At 56.4% G+C, this 16,021-nt stretch overlaps 1 protein-coding gene across 2 annotated transcripts; it reads right to left on the bottom strand.

Annotated features, from left to right (window-relative positions):
- Nucleotides 1–3,608: 3,608 nt before the first annotated feature.
- PTMA (prothymosin alpha) lies at nt 3,609–8,342 on the bottom strand. 2 transcript variants are annotated; one of them, XM_036254688.1, is made up of 5 exons: nt 8,120–8,342; nt 5,407–5,478; nt 5,087–5,183; nt 4,526–4,599; nt 3,609–4,364 (listed from the first exon to the last, which is right to left on the bottom strand). In XM_036254688.1, the coding sequence occupies exons 1-5, from the start codon at nt 8,162–8,164 to the stop codon at nt 4,317–4,319; spliced, it is 336 nt and encodes a 111-aa protein (XP_036110581.1). In that variant the 5' UTR covers nt 8,165–8,342; the 3' UTR covers nt 3,609–4,316. The 2 variants fall into 2 exon arrangements, with proteins under 2 accessions (XP_036110581.1, XP_036110580.1); XM_036254687.1 differs by having other exon boundaries at nt 4,262–4,364; nt 5,087–5,186.
- Nucleotides 8,343–16,021: the final 7,679 nt, after the last annotated feature.

The raw sequence follows: 16,021 nt of genomic DNA, 5'->3' as shown, positions 1-16,021 counted from the left end.
CAGAGGAAAGGATTGGGAAATGACCACTGACTGTCATGTCTGACTGAGGTTCCAGCAACAGAGACGAAGGAAGATCTTGTTGTGGGGTGTGGCTTATACTGTCCCTGTGCCAGGGGCCCACTGAAGGGCTTTGTCCTGGACTGAGCAGAACCCAGGGGAGCCCCCTGCAGTTCCTTTGTGGCCACCAGAGGGCGCCAATCTCTTATAAATCTTCCAACTTGGGTTCCCTGGGTGTCCCTGTCCTAGCACTTGGAGGAAAATTTGGGAGTAGGTAGGATGAAGACAGGCCCCCAGGCTGTGGTTAATTTTGTACCAGGCTCAGGACTAGAGAAAAGTAGGTTCTGCCGAAGGCAGCAAGGGCTATTCCAGGCCAAACTTTTGGTGGAGTGAGGGGGTACAGCTTGCACAGAGGGTGCATCAAACTCAGTGCAGATGTAGGACCCCAAGAGAGGAAACCTTGGGCCCTGACTCATGCCTCATGCTATTGTTCTCATTGTGCAGAGGAAGAGATTAAGGCTCAGCAAGATCGTTATTTGCCCCATATTAAGTGCCATGTCTGTGTATGGGGTGGTTTCTCACCTCTTATCTGGGGGGTTGGAGGGTAGTAGTTCAGAGCAGGGCCACAGCCTGAAGGAGCTGGGTTAGACCTGATCCCAGCTCCATGTGTTGCTTGCTATGTGGCCTTCCTAGCACCCTTCTTCTACTTTAGGGTGCCCCTGGGCTCCAGGCCTTGGGAACATCAGCAAGACTGTGCTTCCCTGGGCAGCAGGACAGAGAGCAGCCAGCCAGTCTTACCTCTAGAAGCCAGAAGCCCAGCCTATGCAGAGTTGTAAGGTGGTCACACAGGTTCAGAGGGTCCCTCCTACCAAAGCCTTTATCTAATCCTGACCCTGGCAGCAGTTTGAGGACAGCTAAATGGGGGACAGGCATCCTGGGGCCTGAGTGGCCCACTGAGGTCAGCTAAGCTCTAGCCCCTGTGAAGAGCGAGGCCCTCCCACAATGTGGCCATCTGGCAGAAACCACAAATGTGATGGAGACAGGTGTGGAATGGCCGTGCATAATGTCCCACCAGCCATGTCAGCATGAGGGGCCTTGTCTCTCTTGTTCTTTTCTGTACCTCTTGAGCCTGTAACAGCATCAGGCACAGAAAAAGCTTTCAGTACATATGTGACCTAATGAGTGAATGAATAGAATGGACAGGATACTTACCAGGTGCAGGGAAACGCATTTAATAAGTGGCCCCTGACCTCAGTGGGAGACCAAACACACACAAGCAGTTAAGCATACAAGCTCACATTGTGAGAACTGCTCTGCAGTGGGGGCTAGACTGGGGAGGGCCTTTTTAGACTGGGGACCCAGGAAAGACATCTGGGAAGATGACATTGGCACTGGGACCTAACATGGAGCGAGTCATGAGAAGTCTGACAGACATTCCTGTGGCAGGAACAGCAAGTTCAAAGGCCCTGAGGGAGGACGAGGCTTGCTGTGGACATGAGGTTGATGTGGCTGGTGAGCAAGGGAGGTGAGGCACAGAGTAGGCCGAGTGACAGGGAGCCCTGGTCTCAGAGCTTTTCTTTACTGGGAAGGACAGTGCCCAGCTTGGTATGGTCCCTGGTGTGACTTGAGACTTGTCTCTTCTTGCTATGCCCTCGGCCTGGCTCACCTTATCCCACCTCGGCCTCGGTGACTCTGGTGCAGCCCAGGCTTCTCTCCGGCCCTTCAGACCTGTGCACTCAACAGCTGCTGACAGTTCACCTGAATTGCAGTGAGGCTGCCATTCAGCTCCAGACCATCTCCCCTTCCCTGTGGTAAATGATTCCTTCTTGTGCTCACGGGCTCAGGACAGAGCCTGGGGGATCCTCGATGGGAAATGCCTCCAACATCCAACACATCTCTGAGTCTTGATGCTTTACCCTATGTGATGTCTTAAACGTGCCCACTTCTCTCCCTCCCAGCATCTTCCCTTAACCTAGGCCCCGTGGCTTCTGTGGATGTCACTTCAGTGCTTTCCAGGGTCTTATCCTGTTTAAATTCCCTCCATGGCTCCCCCTAATCCTACCTCAATAACTGAACCCCTTTGCCCATGTGCCCTCGGAGCCCTCTGCTCCCTCCTACATTAGGCCTACCCTCGTCCCGTTCCTCCCCCCAACCCCTCCCATCTCCTTACATACTCCTGGCCCTTCTAGTCCCAGCCCCAATGCCTTCCCCAGGGGAGCCCCCCTGCTGTCAGATTCTTGGGTCTGTGGTCCAGGACATAGATTGTTCTAGATGAAATACCCCACTATGTGTTCTATCAGGAGGGGCTGGGGTCCCAGGGGCTCTTTCTTATAATAAAGCAGTGCTCCCACCCCAGTTAGCTCCAAGATAAGAAAAAGAACCCCCACTTGGCCAGTGTTGTAGAGGCAGGGTGGGTAGGGAGGGTGCATGGCTTTTCAGTCTCCAACCCCGTCTTTGTCCACAACCATCTTTACAAAGAACTCCAGGCTGAGGAGTGTCCTTCCTGAGGGAGTCTGTGTCCCCCACTTTCCTTGCATCCATGTATCTCACTTTTACCCCATGATACCAGAGACGTCTTTTAATCCTCACGCAAGGATATTTTTCTATTTATCTTCAGATAGAGTGGGAGGGAGGGAGACATCGATGTGAGAGGGATACATTGACTGGTTGCCTCCCACACGACCCCAGCAACGCTGGGGACGAACCTGGGGACAAACAGCAACCAAGGTACCTGCCTTTGGCTGGAATAAAACCCATGATTCATTGGTCCTCGGGCAGAGGCTCTACTGCTGAGCCAGACTGATCAGGGCTCAGAGATGTATTTTAAGACTATTGAGGAGACCAAGGAGGCCCAGGGTCACCCAACCAGTAGCACAAGTGGCAGGATCCACATCTTTAGGTCTCCCTGCAACCTCTCCACCTTCGTATCAGCCCTGCACCTCAGCTGGGTTGTCAGTCCTCTCAGACCATGGATGATTGTAGGGGGCTTCTGCCCATAAAGCTCACCTATGGATCCCAGCCTAGGAAACAAACCCCAGGTTCTTAGTGGGCTGTACCATCATCTCCCTCAGGTCAGGAGCTTGAGGTCATACTTCCTCCCAATAGTCAAAAGGACCCACCTATTATTTCCCAACTATGCTCAAGGGTCAGGGTGGCCTGCCAGACAAAAGTACTTGCTTCTCCAGGCCAGAGGCTGGAGAATGAGGACAAGGCTGTATCACTGTCTTGGAAATTTAAGTCCTAAGGGATGGGGTGCCATGTACCACCACCAGGGGGAGCCACTCATAGACCAGCTAATCCAGTGAGGTCTGTGCAGGGACACACCTGGCCCATTCCACCAGTGCCCCAGGCTACGGAGAGACACCTTCCAGGGCACCCAGGTTCACTTGGCATCCAGTAAGTTTGGTCCCTTCAGCCCCCACCAGACCCTGCCGCCCAAAGGGAACACCCATTGTGCCATCCCCTCCCAAACTGGTTATCTTCAGTCCAGTACCTACCCAATAAAGAGCTAGGGCTGGTTTCAAGATCATCCTTTATCACTTTGCCCCCTCCCCAGGTTTTAAAAAAACAAAACAAAACAAACAAACAAAAAAAAACAGGCTTGAGACAGCTTTGTTAGAACAACTCAGCAAAATAAAATTCCTGTTTATTGTTGGACAACATTGTTTCACACATACATCAAACAGGCCAAAAAAAATAAACAGCAACTTCATAGACAAAAAAAGGAAAAAAAAGAAACCTTTTTATCTTTGGCCTTTTTAACCATCTCATACAAACCAACTACTTATAGTACAGCTAAGTACATACACAAAAAGTTACTGGAATGCTCGGAATAAGATTGTTTTTTTTTGTTGTTGTTTTTGCTTTTTTTACAAGGTTTTTTTTCTCCTTTGAGATTATAATGAACATGGTCACACCACAAGTAAAGTCAGAAGTAGGACAGAGAACGCTCCAAAGGCTGGTTTGGTCATCCCGAGATCATTAAAAATGGCTGACCCCTAACAATATGTACAAAAATATAAAATGTAAATAAAAAATACAAACAAATTTTCCTTTTTAAAGTACTTTTAAGAAAAAAAGCAGGGCCTTGGAAGTTTTGGTTCTTTTTCCCTCCCCTGTTGCAAATTCACGTTGTGGTTTTGGTTGGGTGGTGGCGAGTGCGTGTCATCTGCGGGTGGCACCGCCCGCAGTGGGCAGGCAGGCGGGCGGGACTCTCTACTCGAAGGTGACCACGTTTAGATTCTGAGACGGGAAGTGGAGGGTGAATAGGTCACGGCGGCCTTTTTTTTTTTAAGTTTAACTTTTCCTTTTTTTGCTGTCTAGTCATCCTCATCAGTCTTCTGCTTCTTGGTGTCAACATCGTCATCCTAGGCAAGGAAAGTATTGTCAAAGCCTGTTCCAACCCACTGGGCCTACCCACCAACTGCCTCAGCTCCTGCTGGCAGCTCCAGAGTAACTCAGAGATACCCAGCACCCCAAATACAGTTGAGCCCCCCTCAACCCCAACCCCTCAAAAGCCAGAACCCACCTCATCATCTTCAGCTGCCCGTTTGCCCGTAGCTGCTTCAGCCTCCTCATCTTCATCTCCATCCTCTTCCTCACCTAGAGAATCATACCCAGGGGTAAAGCACACCCTTCAGGAATCAGCCAACCAGGGAGAGCGATCTTGGTTCCCCTTCCCACCCAGTAGCAGCCAGAACTAGAGGAGGGAAGGGAGGGAGAACTGGACAGATTTGCCAGGGTGGAATGTCCCAGGCATCTGTCTCCACTGCTTGACAAAGGGCAGTTGGGGTACCCACACCACCCATGCAGGCATTTGTCTTCAAATGGGAGAAGAGAACCCAGAGGCCTAAGCAGCTGCACCTAGAGAGGCCAGACCCACAGATCAGTGGGTGGAGGGAGCTCTCCAGCTGGTGTGATAGCAGAACTTTCCATTAGCCTAAAATGAGGAAGGCCCTGACTCTACAGGTACAAGCCCAGCTATATGTGGTCTGCTGGTCCCCATCCTGGGAGCCGCCCAACTCCTCCCCCTGTGCCAGAGGCCAGGGAAAGATACCCCCCAAAAGGGGAGACACACAAGGCTACTCACCATCACCTTCCTCCTCTTCCTCCTCCTCCTCCTCCCCTCCTTCTTCCTCTTCTTCATCTACCTCATTGTCAGCCTCCTGCTCCCCATTTTCCTCATTCTCCTCAACAGAAAACATACCAGGTTATTGCCAATCACAGAGCATCACTTTTGCCCCCATCCCTTGCCCCAAACCCTGCCCAATAGCCTTACAAACTCAGACCCCTTAAGTGCCACCAGACCTTGACACAGAAGTGCCCAGCCCCCTCCCCCACCCTGGACTAAGGCCAAAATCATCGGAAGAACTTGGCCAGGAGCTGCTAGGGGGCAAGGTGGACACTCACAGCGTTCCCATTAGCAGGTGCGTCTCTTCCATTCTCTGCCTCCTCCACAACTTCCTTCTTCTCCTTTAAGTCCTTCAAAAAGGAAGGAGGAACCAGTAAGTCTTTAAGCAACCCAGGGCTGGTGACGGAGCCCAGAACTCCAGGTACTATGTAGTGCCCATTGGATGTCCAAAGTTAAAAGCGCCGCATTTAACACGTTGAACCAGTGGGAAAAAAGGCCTCAGATACGGAGAGTCTGTGGTCAGGTTGTCGCTCGATTTCTCAGCCCTTAGAGAAACATTAAAAAGGCCATGTGGCACCACAGTCCCAAACCCGTCTGACTGGGCAGACGGGCCCGGGAACATTTCACTCTCGCGCGCACTCATCAGACCAGTTTCCAAGCAGAGGGAGCTCCGCCCCTCAAGCCTTTCTGGGAAGCAGCAGGTATGTGCCATAAACAAGTAAGGCAACGGAGGGAGGACCCCGACTGCGGGAGAACTCCCGTGGGTGGACTAGCCGGGGAAGGGAGGGAGCTAACAGGCAGAACTGGGGAGGCCAGCTCTCCAACCACAGTCCTCGAAGCTCCGCTCCAGCCCCAAGCCCAAGCCCAAGCCATTGATAGTCTGGGACCTGACAAGCTCGAGCCTTTGGGGGGAAAAACCAAACCCGCCAACCTCTCCATATCTGAAAACCGTCCCAGGGGGCCGCGGGCCGTTTCGTGGAAATGGGTGCGGGCTAAGGTAACCAGTGCCTAGGCCTCAAGTGCCTCACCACCCCCCTCCAGGCCTCTAATCCTCCCACACACCTCACAAAGCCTACACGGCTGGCATTCCAAAGGGCAGTGCAGCTGCGGGCGCCCTGAAGCCCCGTAACTTTTTCCACATGGTGCGGCTGGGCCAGCCGCCAACAGACAGGCATCGAGCGGCCCCGGGCGCCGTCCAGAAAGCGGCCTCGGGGCACCTGTCTGCCCGATTTGCCCCGACCCACCCAACGCGGACGCAGGCGCTGCCCACTCCCGCCCCCTGGCGGCTGAAGCCCCAGGGAGCGGGTGGGGGCGGGGAGGTCGCACTGCGCAGGCGCGCAGCCCCCGCCAGGCGAGCTTTGCGCGCGGGCCTAGGCACGCACCGCGCGCGCAGAGCACGTGGCCCGGAGCCGCTGAGTGAGCCCCTGACCCTGGAGACCCGTAGTCGAGGGCTGCGAAGGCCCTTCGGGGCACGAGAGGTGTGCACCAATCTTCCTGGGCTCCTGACGCCCCCGCGCCCTCCCCAACCCACAGGCCCGGATTTGCGGGTTTGCGTCTTTGCATTTGGCGGGCAAAGTCCCGAGGGAGGCCGCCTCGAAGTCCGGGCTTTTTCGGTATCACAGCCCGAGGCCGTCGGGGACGCGCTCCACGCGGTTATTTATTGCCCCTAGCGGGAAATCACCTTGGAGGAAAGCAAGCACGGACGCCTGCACTGGGGAGGGCCAATCCTCCTACCCAAACTAGTCCCCGGCTGGGCCCAAGAGGGGGTCGGCGGGAGCCTCTTCGGAAAGCCGGATCCCAAGCTCTGCGCCGCCGGGGGGAGTCGCCCCTGGGAGAGAGCCAGAGGTGACGCCAGGGGCACTGGGGTTAAGGAGACGCCAAGGTGACTCGTGCCCGTCAGAGAGACAAGGGCCTAAGGGTAAAAAAGCTGGTCCACTTTAAAGTGTCGCGCTCCTGCCGAGGGCGGAGACGCTCCCGGGGCGGGCAGCAGGACCGACGCGGCGCGCAGAAGCGGAGCTGCGCCAAACACGCAGGACCTCAAAACCGAGGGCGGCAATGAACCCGCAGCAGAGGATCCCGAAAACCCCAGCGCTTAGTACTACCCCGCAACGGGCCAACCGCGGCCGCAGCTTTTGTTCGCCCGCGTCGCTCCCGGAGGGTCTGCGCACACGATCCTCCCAGACAGCCGCGGGGGGCGCCCATCGTCGCCCCGGCGCGCCGCTCCTTCACTTTCCGTTTCCTCCCCTCCGGCGCGTGGGCTCTCTCCTCAGCCTAGCCCGGCTCCGCTGATGAATTATTGAAGCTGGGCGGCTGCTGCCAGAGCACTCCCCGCGAGAGGGAAGCCCACCCCCGCCGCCCCAAGCACCTAGGGAGAAGGAGACCTTCACACCTCTGCGTAGAAAATCGACGTCGCGGCCGGCCCGCCGCCCACTCCACCTTATCAGAGCTCAGTGCAGATAAACCTCGGACTCACTGTAAGGCGCGAAACGAGGCAGCCTAGCGCCAAACAAAGAGCAGCGCCGCCGGCGGGCCCTCGCCACGGAGCTGCCACTTCCCGCAGCCGGCCCGCATACGCGCCCCCCCAACACTTCCGATTCCAAACGCGCTCGAGTTTCAAAGTTATTTCCGTGCGCTCCGCGGGCCGACGACCCCGTAGTCGGGCCCCTGTCCTCCCGCCGCCGCTCAGGCGAGTCGCAAACAAGTTTCCGGAGCCGAGAAGCAGTCTTCCCTCGAGCCCCTCAGCCTCCACACGCGCCCTCCCCCCGGTCCCCGAGGGTGCCGGCCCACTCCACGACGGGCATCACGTCTGCCCGCGGCGATTCCCACCCCCTCCCCCGCACACACAAAGAGTGGGCTGCCTTAAGGCCTAGGCCGGGCTCCCCGCGGGAGAGAGCAACAGTGCGCTCAGGCAAGCTCAGCCGCCGCGCGCCAAACACCGCTCCGGCGACAACAGCGCGCGGACCCCGAAGGGGCGGGCGGCGTCCAGCTCACCTTGGTGGTGATCTCGGAGCTGGTGTCCACGGCCGCGTCTGACATGGTGGGCACGCCGGTGATCCGATGCAGCGGATTTTTAAAAGAAGAGGGAGAGTTCGAAGACTCTGGCGAAGAAGCTGCCGGAATCCGCGGCGGCGGAGGAGGCGCGCGGCGGAGGCGGCTGCAGCGAGCGGAGAGGCGGCCACAGGAACAATGCAAAGATGGCTTTTCAGAACAGCCAGTGGGGAACTCACGCGGCGCCAGAACCTTTAATATAGATTAGTGGGCGGTGCCCGGCCTCCCTTACCCAAGTGCAATTGGCTGAGCGCAGGGAGCGGGCGCTCGCTCATTGGCTCCAATCCGAACAATGGGCAAGCGTGCTTAAAGCGGCAGTGCCTTGGAGCGTCCCGCGTTGCGCAGTCGCCGGCCGCACTGTCATTCAGAGCCTTAGTTTGCCGGGTCTCAGCGGCGCCGACACCAAGGGGGGAGGGCGCGCGCGCAAGCTCAAGGCGCGCGCTCCCGCCGCTGTTTTGCTGGGGCTGCTGACGCAAAAAGCCAAAGCGCGGCAAAGCTGCCCGCCCAGCCCCCCTCCACCCCTCCCCGCGGTTCCTCGGAAGGAGGGGGAGGAAAGAAGAGGTGGCGGCCTGCGCGCACGACGGCTGCCAGGAGGGGGAGGGGAAGACAGGGTGCTGGCCTGCGCTCTCCCCGGGCGGTGCCCAGCGCGGTGCCCGTGGAGATGCCCCCCCGCGCCTGGGCACCTTCGACCAAGAATTGCCCCAGCGCAAGTGGGCGTAAGCCCCACAACAAACGATGAGGGCGCGAGACCCAGACCCGCGCACCTGGGCTGCCCCGTCTCTCTACATGTTCACCGCTGCCCGGCCCCGGGGGCCCCGAGTCTTTGGAGATGTCACCACCTTTGCCCACCACCAGCCCCTGCGTGGCCCCCTAAGCTAGCCGACGAGCGGGCTCCGTGCCAAGCACACGCACTCGGAGGCTCGTACATCGAGGGGCCTGAGGACCGGCGCGGGTCACTGCCCTCGAGCAGCACAGCCCACGGCGTCGCACTCCAGGGTTCTGGATAGCGCTTCCTCGGAGCGGCCACTGCCGTCGCGACAGCCGCAGGGAGCTTCCCTCCAGAGCCCGGCCATCTAGGCTACCGTCCCACTTAAGGCGCTTACTAGGGGTTATGGGGGGGCAGTGATCGTCCCTTAGAACAGTTGGGCTAGTCCTTGGGGGCTTCTTGAAGTTAGGGGCGCCATTTAGGGGACCACGCGGAGCCCCAAGAAGAGAACCATCAAACTGCCACACTCAAGATGGCGTTGGACTCGGCGAGCGTGGCGTGACGTGTCGATCCAGCCCGCACAGACGATCGGAAAGCCGTGGGCTACGCCCTCCTTATCGCCACCGCACTCGGCTGTCGAACTGAACACACAGCTGTGTGGAAGGAAAGATTAGAAGAGGTGGAAGTATGTTCCAGAAAAATGCCGATGCCACACACAATATGGCGGCAGATTGCGTTCGTCCCTGCGTTGCCAGAAGGGGGCGCCCGACACGGAAGGCGGGACTCCGAAGAAACGAGCGCACACTGGCTGAGAGTGGCGGGCGAACACAAAGTTGACGCTTTGCGTCCTGCCATTGGCAGGTTCCGCTGTCTGTCTCTTGGGGCCGCCGATCTGGGAATGGAGAAAACCCGGAGTATGGGATTAGGGAGGAGGGACGGTTGCCAAGTCCGGCAGGGCTGGAAGTCTGCGGCTAAAGGAGAGACTGAGTCTCCCTTCTTGGTTTTCTCAGGTCAGGGCCAGCTGGCCCCATTCCCACTGCGACATCACCTTTACTGAGCTTACCACGCACGGTCCCGGCTGCCTTCCCGGGCCTCCGACTCCGCTGCCTGGCCGGGAGGGGCTTGGAGTGCCAGGGCGCCAGCCGGGTCTGAGCCCCCTGCCATTCACCCTGTCCCGCACCCGTCAGTCCCGCATCCCCAGTCACATCTGCCAGCCTGCTCGTTGGCCTGTGAGGCTTTCGCGATCGAATTGTCTTTTGCGGGAAGCGAAGCCCGCGCTCCCTGTCCTTTGGCCCGGTAGAAACATGGGCAGGTGCTGGACAGGGCGGGGGCACCGCGCCACCTCCCGCTGGCCGGCGGTCGCCATCCCGAACCGGGATCGCGGCGGAGGGGGCGCCTGCCAGGTCTCCGCCTGTCCGAGGAGCTCCAGAGGCTAAATTGGGATTATCCCCAGGTGGGCGCGAGCCAATCCAAGGGACTCACAATGGTGTCCCCGAGGACCACGCGTCCAAACTCTTTGTTCTGTCCCCTCCCTATCACCGGCAGCTGTCTTTATTGAGGCCTGGGGTCACTCTTCGTCACATTAGAGGAAGGGACTCCTTGGCCTAAGCTGCCTCCACCCCTCCTTTGTGCTACATTCTCCGAGGGGAAGTTTGTATGGCATAGTCAATAGCGCCAGAGAGTAAGCTCTGGTTACACTCGAGGGGATCGTGCAGTCCACAAAACCTGAAGCAGTGTAAGCTTGGTCTGTGCCACATCTAAGTGATTGAATCGTCTCCCAGGTCAGGATGGTGACCTTGGGCAGTCATCTCTGTGTCCACAGTTGAAAACAGGACATGACTGTTCTGGATTCTAGCGTGTGTGTGTGTGTGTGTGTGTGTGTGTGTGTGTGTGGTGGGGGGTGCATCCAGGAAGAGCTGGGTGAACTGAATTTCCCTCAAAGAACTGCTTTGCCTGACCCTGTCTCCATGCTTTGGCTAGAAGTGGGTAAAGAAGGCTATGCCCACGTGGTTCTGGACCCAGCATTTATATTCACCAAGCACTCTCTGAGCGCCTGCTATGTAGATGGCAGTGAACCTTTGGCTTCAACCATTTTCATTTATTCTCTATACCTTGCAAGGTAGGTAGGACAATTATAGGGTTGAATCAAATGAAATTGATGTTTTGTAGGTCAAAACCAATTGAAAATCAGCAAATGTATACGTTCAGCCTCTAATATGATATCACTCTCCTTTTAACAAGTCAGAAAAGCAGACTGAGGGATTATAGCAAGGAACTTGGAGTAACCAAGTGAATCAGTGACTAGGCTGAAGCTGAAATCCTAGAATAGAAGAACCCACATTGCTAGCAGAGCCCTGGAGCTGAAGTGTCCTCTTTGGACCTCCTCCTCCTCCTGGGCATAGGAGTGTGGCATTTGCCTTGTTCCTCTGGTGACAGGCAACTCCCCACTTTAACTCATTGATCCATCTCTGCCCTTTGCTGTTTCTGTGGCCTTTCAAACCATCTCCCAAAACAAGCTGGTATGCCCTGTTGGCAGCATTTTCCTGGCCCTGGTCTGTTTACAGCCCCAGATGCACTGGGCTTAGGTTAGAGCTGCTCTAAACTAGCCCCCAAATGGCCTTCAGGCAAGTTTTGTTTTAGGGAATTTGCATAGGGACACCTCTGGTGGCCACACACACTCCAGATTGAAGCCCAGGCCTCTCTCCCTGCCCAGCCTGAGTCACACATTTTTTTACCTGTCTGGCTCTGTAGGCACTCAAGTTTGCAACACTTACTCCTGAGCCATTTCCAGCCTATTCCTAAATGGTTTTCTCACAATTCTGCTTGAGTCCCAGAAAATCAGAAAGAATATAAATGCTGGTAAAGCTTCCTGGGTTCAAATCCCAGCCCCGACACATGCTAGCTGTGTGAATTTGGGCAAGTTACTTCCTCACCTGTAAAAAATGGAGACAACAATGAGTTCCTACTTTCTAGGGGTATGGTGGGGACCGAAGAAGTTAATATTCAGAAAGTGCTTAAAATAGTGTCTGGCACCTCCGGGAAAACCATCAGTGTTTTTCGGACCCCATTTTCCAGCTGCCCTCTGTCTGTACCTAAGAGGGTTGGTTTACAGTGTTTGTAGGACCCTGGACAAAGGAACAATGTCTTCAGCAAATTCTTCCCATATTCGGTGGGAAATGAGGGCACCAGCCTAGCTGAGTTTCTGGAAGCCTATGATTCGGTGCCCGACATGCTTGGCAGCCCCTCTGGCCTCAGAGGAATGACGGAGTCTGGGAGGCAGCCTGAATGAAGCAGGCCTCAAAAAATACCGCCTTCCCGCTCTTCAGAAACTAGGACTTTCAGGCTGTGGTTTCCTTGCCCAGGCTCAGGGCCTGGGGAGCTGCCAGGGGCCTTTCAACTCTCCCGCCCTACCTGCTGAGCCCAGCCGGGATTTTGTAGGAGCCGCCCCCACACGCCTGCTGCCTGTGCAGCACGCCTAGGCCTGCCTGGTCTCCTGGTGAGCTGTGCCAGAGGCCCTGGTACCCACACAGGTCTGGCTGCCCTAAGAGGCTCCTGCTTGGCAGGGAGAGGGTGGGGAGCATCTCTTGACATTCGGGGCCTGCCCCTAAACTAATGCCAAACTGGAGCCCCAATTGGAGAGGAGGAAAGGAGTCCGGGGGAGGGTGTGTATGCTGTGTACATGGCCACCGCCTGCCCAGAGCACATTCGTGCAGAGGTTCCACTTCTGGACAAGCTTACCTGGGCACACGTGTCCCCTGCGGTGTCCTCAGGAATCTTCTGCCTCCTATTCCATTTCCCAGCCCCCCACCCTGCCTCCATCTGAATGTGTGCATGCCTATTTGAATAGCTGGAGCCTCGTGGGTGTTTTGCTTAAGCTCTGGTTACCGATTGGGAGTGCGTAGGCCCAGCAGCACGGCAGGTGAAGGTGCCAGTTGGGGGAGCGCACATGCGGGCACACACCCAATCGCCTTGCCTGTGAAAGCGGTGTGCCCCAGGAAACGTTAGACACCTGTTTGTGACTGTCAGGACGCATTTAACTGGGCACCTCCACACCTGTCTCCTCCTGCAACCCAGTCTCACAGGGGAACCCCACAGACAGGAGCCTCGCGGGGCTCCAGCTGAGGACCTGTGTGCCCAGGTAAGCCCGAATCTGAGAAGGCAGGTTCTTTGACATCCTGGAGCTTCCTCTTCCCTCTTCTCTGTTAATCTCAAATGACTCTAATTCTACCTTCCTATCACCTCGGTGGAGAAACCACCCCCAGTCTTGTTTGCGGGGAGAAGGTGTAAGGGCAGAAGGACACACCCAGCCAGGATTTGCTCACTCTGTCACACCAAAAAGGGTGACCAACTGTCCAGATTGTTCTAGGATGCAGAACTCCCAGTGCTACAAACAGGAAACTCCCGGGCACCCTGGGACATGTTGGCCACACTGTCCAGTCCTTATTCACATGCTGGCAAGAAGAAATCTATAACCACCGCCACCATGGCCGAGAAAGGTCCCGTGACCCTCAATCCAAAAACAGCCTCCCACTGGGATTCTGCTTCTCTCTGCCGTGGAGAATCCAGGGTGACGCATTTGGTTTGCACATGGCAGAGGAGCAGAAGGATTGAAGGGCTTAGCAAAAGCACAGAGCGAGCTGGCATTGGATGCCGAGCAGCTCCGCGCCCCCCGGGCGGACTCAGCTGCCGCGTGCAGTGCCACCTGCCACCTGCCGCGTGCCGTGCGGGTGTAAGCGCGGGGGGGGTCTGTTAGTTTCTAGATCCAGGTGGGAGCGAGACTCTAGAATGGGGGGGATCCTTCAGGCTCCTTTAAAACCTCTCCTTCAAGAGGCTTTCTGAGACACTCACAGGGAATTCTCACTTGGACAATTCTATAAGGAAATCTCAAAGTGGGTTGTAGAATTCCCCCGAACTCAAACCTCGGAAGGGAAGGGAAGGGAAGGGAGAAGGAGGCCGGGGAGGAGGACAGGGAAGGGGAAGGGAGTGGCTCCTTTTCCAGGGATGTGCGCTGTGCGTGTGAAGCCTGAGAGGAGAACCCGAGCTCGGGCATCTGTGTGCTGCCCTGTGGCCCGCCAGCCCTGACTGCTGACTGTGACCATGTCCGGCGCTCGCCAGCTCTGTCCAGGCTACTCTCTCGTGCCACTTCAGTGCTTTATGATGTTACCTCAAAAGCATGGGCCAGACACCTCCCCATCCACTGGGCTGCTGGCAAGGTCTCAGTTTCCCCACATGCTAGACGGAGACAAGAATATGGCCCAGCTCCCAGGGAGAGAACAGCATGGCTGCCTGTTCCTGCTCCGTCCTGGGCTGTTCATAGGGCCGTAGCGCTCTGAGGTGCGGCGTCCTTGGCCACAACATGGTTTCGAGACCCCCTCTCGGGCCATAGGTGGATGTTGGGTTTTTCCTCAATTTAAGACAGTCAAGATAATAAATGCATTCCAGAGCATCCTTCAGAAGTCACTGCGATTAAACAAGGCCGAGTCTGGACTCAGGGGCGTTCATGATGGAAGTCAAATGTGTCGTGAATACCTGCAGAAACAGATAGAAGGCAAATCAGAAGTGAATGATTAATGTTAATCAGCGAGCCAACATGAAACAGCTCTCAGAACGGGGGGGGACAAGTGTTGAAAGACATCCTTAGCCGAGAACCCCAACTTCTCGAGTGACTCAGCTTTCAGTTTCATGGAAGGTTGGCACCTGGCAAGAGCGGGGTTTCTCCGGGCTTTCTCTCTTCCTCATGCGCCACCAGTGAAGTGGAGTGCCTTAGGCTTGATCGACACCGGTTCTGAGAAGTCCCTGCACCTTCCACTTGTTCCCATATCTGGGCTGAATGAGGGGGTTCTGGGCATGGCGAGTTGTGTAAGCCCCCACCTCCCTGCTGACGCTGTGAGCAGGGGTGGCAGAGGCATGTCTGGCTGTGCCCCCACTTGGGCCTGTGCCTTGTACAAATGACTGTTCAGTTGCTCTGAATCAAATGGAATTGGGCCCAATGTGCCACTGAGCCCCCATCCCAGGGTGCTGACGCCTGCTCCGTGCCAGAGGGATGGGAAAACTGAACACATTTCAAACGGTTATGGCAAGCACCCCTGCAGATGGAGCGCATGAGCAACAGCCTTACTCTACAGATGGAGACTCTGCGACCCAAAGTGGGAGCCTGGTTTACCAGCAGAGTAGCCCCTGGCCTAGAATAGAACCCCTTTGGCCCTGGTTACCAAGGCTCCGTGCCACCCACACTCCCTCCTGCTGAATGGGGCCCTGGCTGACACCAGCTCTCGAGACCCAGACAGACCAAAGAGGTCAGGGTCACTCCCTGGAGCAAGTAAGGCTTGGCAAGAGCCAATAGGACAGTCAGGGTAAGGTGTGCGGGGAAGAGCAGGGCTGAGAGCCTGCACAGCTCTGGCCTGGGAATAGCCCGCGTGCGCATAAGCAAGGAAGTGGGGCACTTCTGAATCCTGGCTTGCCCAACCACACAGAGACATTTCAAGTGTGCCCTTCTACCTTGGTGCACAGCCACCAGGCTGGCACTCTGAAGACCCACCCACTGGGGGCACAAGCTCCACAGCCACAGCCCAGCACACTTCCACACAAGAGGCAGAGAGGCTGCGTGGGAATGGCAGCAGCTCTTTACTGAACAAACTCTGGGCCAGATGTCGTTCTGAGTTCTGAACACACATTAACTCATTCCCTCCTATGAGGGCTGCTGTTATCCCCATCTTACTGAAGGGGAAACTGACGCACAAAGTAGAGCTGGAATTTGAAACCAGGCCGCTGGGCTCCAGAGCCCCATACCACCTGCAGTTGCAGGTGCAGCCTCAGCTTTCAAAAGGCAAAGTCACAGGTCAGAAGCAACCCCACCACCCTCAGCCTCTGCCCAGCCCATGGACAGGATCTTGGGGTTTCCTCTGCTGGCTGATAAGGAGTTTATTTTCACCAACTGCGGCCCTCATTCCCCATCAGATGCCTCTCAGGTTGCAGGGGGAGCAGAAAGGCTTCCCAGATAAACGTGGCTTCTGGTTGTGAGGCAAGAGTTTTCCGGTGAGACCTGCTGACTTGCAGAGAAGGGCATTTTGCAACTGTTTGTTGCCAAGGGCTCACCAGAAAGTTAGCCTACTAAAAGTCAAGAGCTCCCAGGGTGTTCC

This window comes from Molossus molossus, unplaced genomic scaffold, assembly GCF_014108415.1.
Source record: "Molossus molossus isolate mMolMol1 unplaced genomic scaffold, mMolMol1.p scaffold_m16_p_11, whole genome shotgun sequence".
Taxonomy (NCBI): Eukaryota; Metazoa; Chordata; class Mammalia; order Chiroptera; family Molossidae; genus Molossus; species Molossus molossus.
Note: the sequence above shows the minus strand (reverse complement) of the source record. Positions and strands in the feature narration are given on the sequence as shown.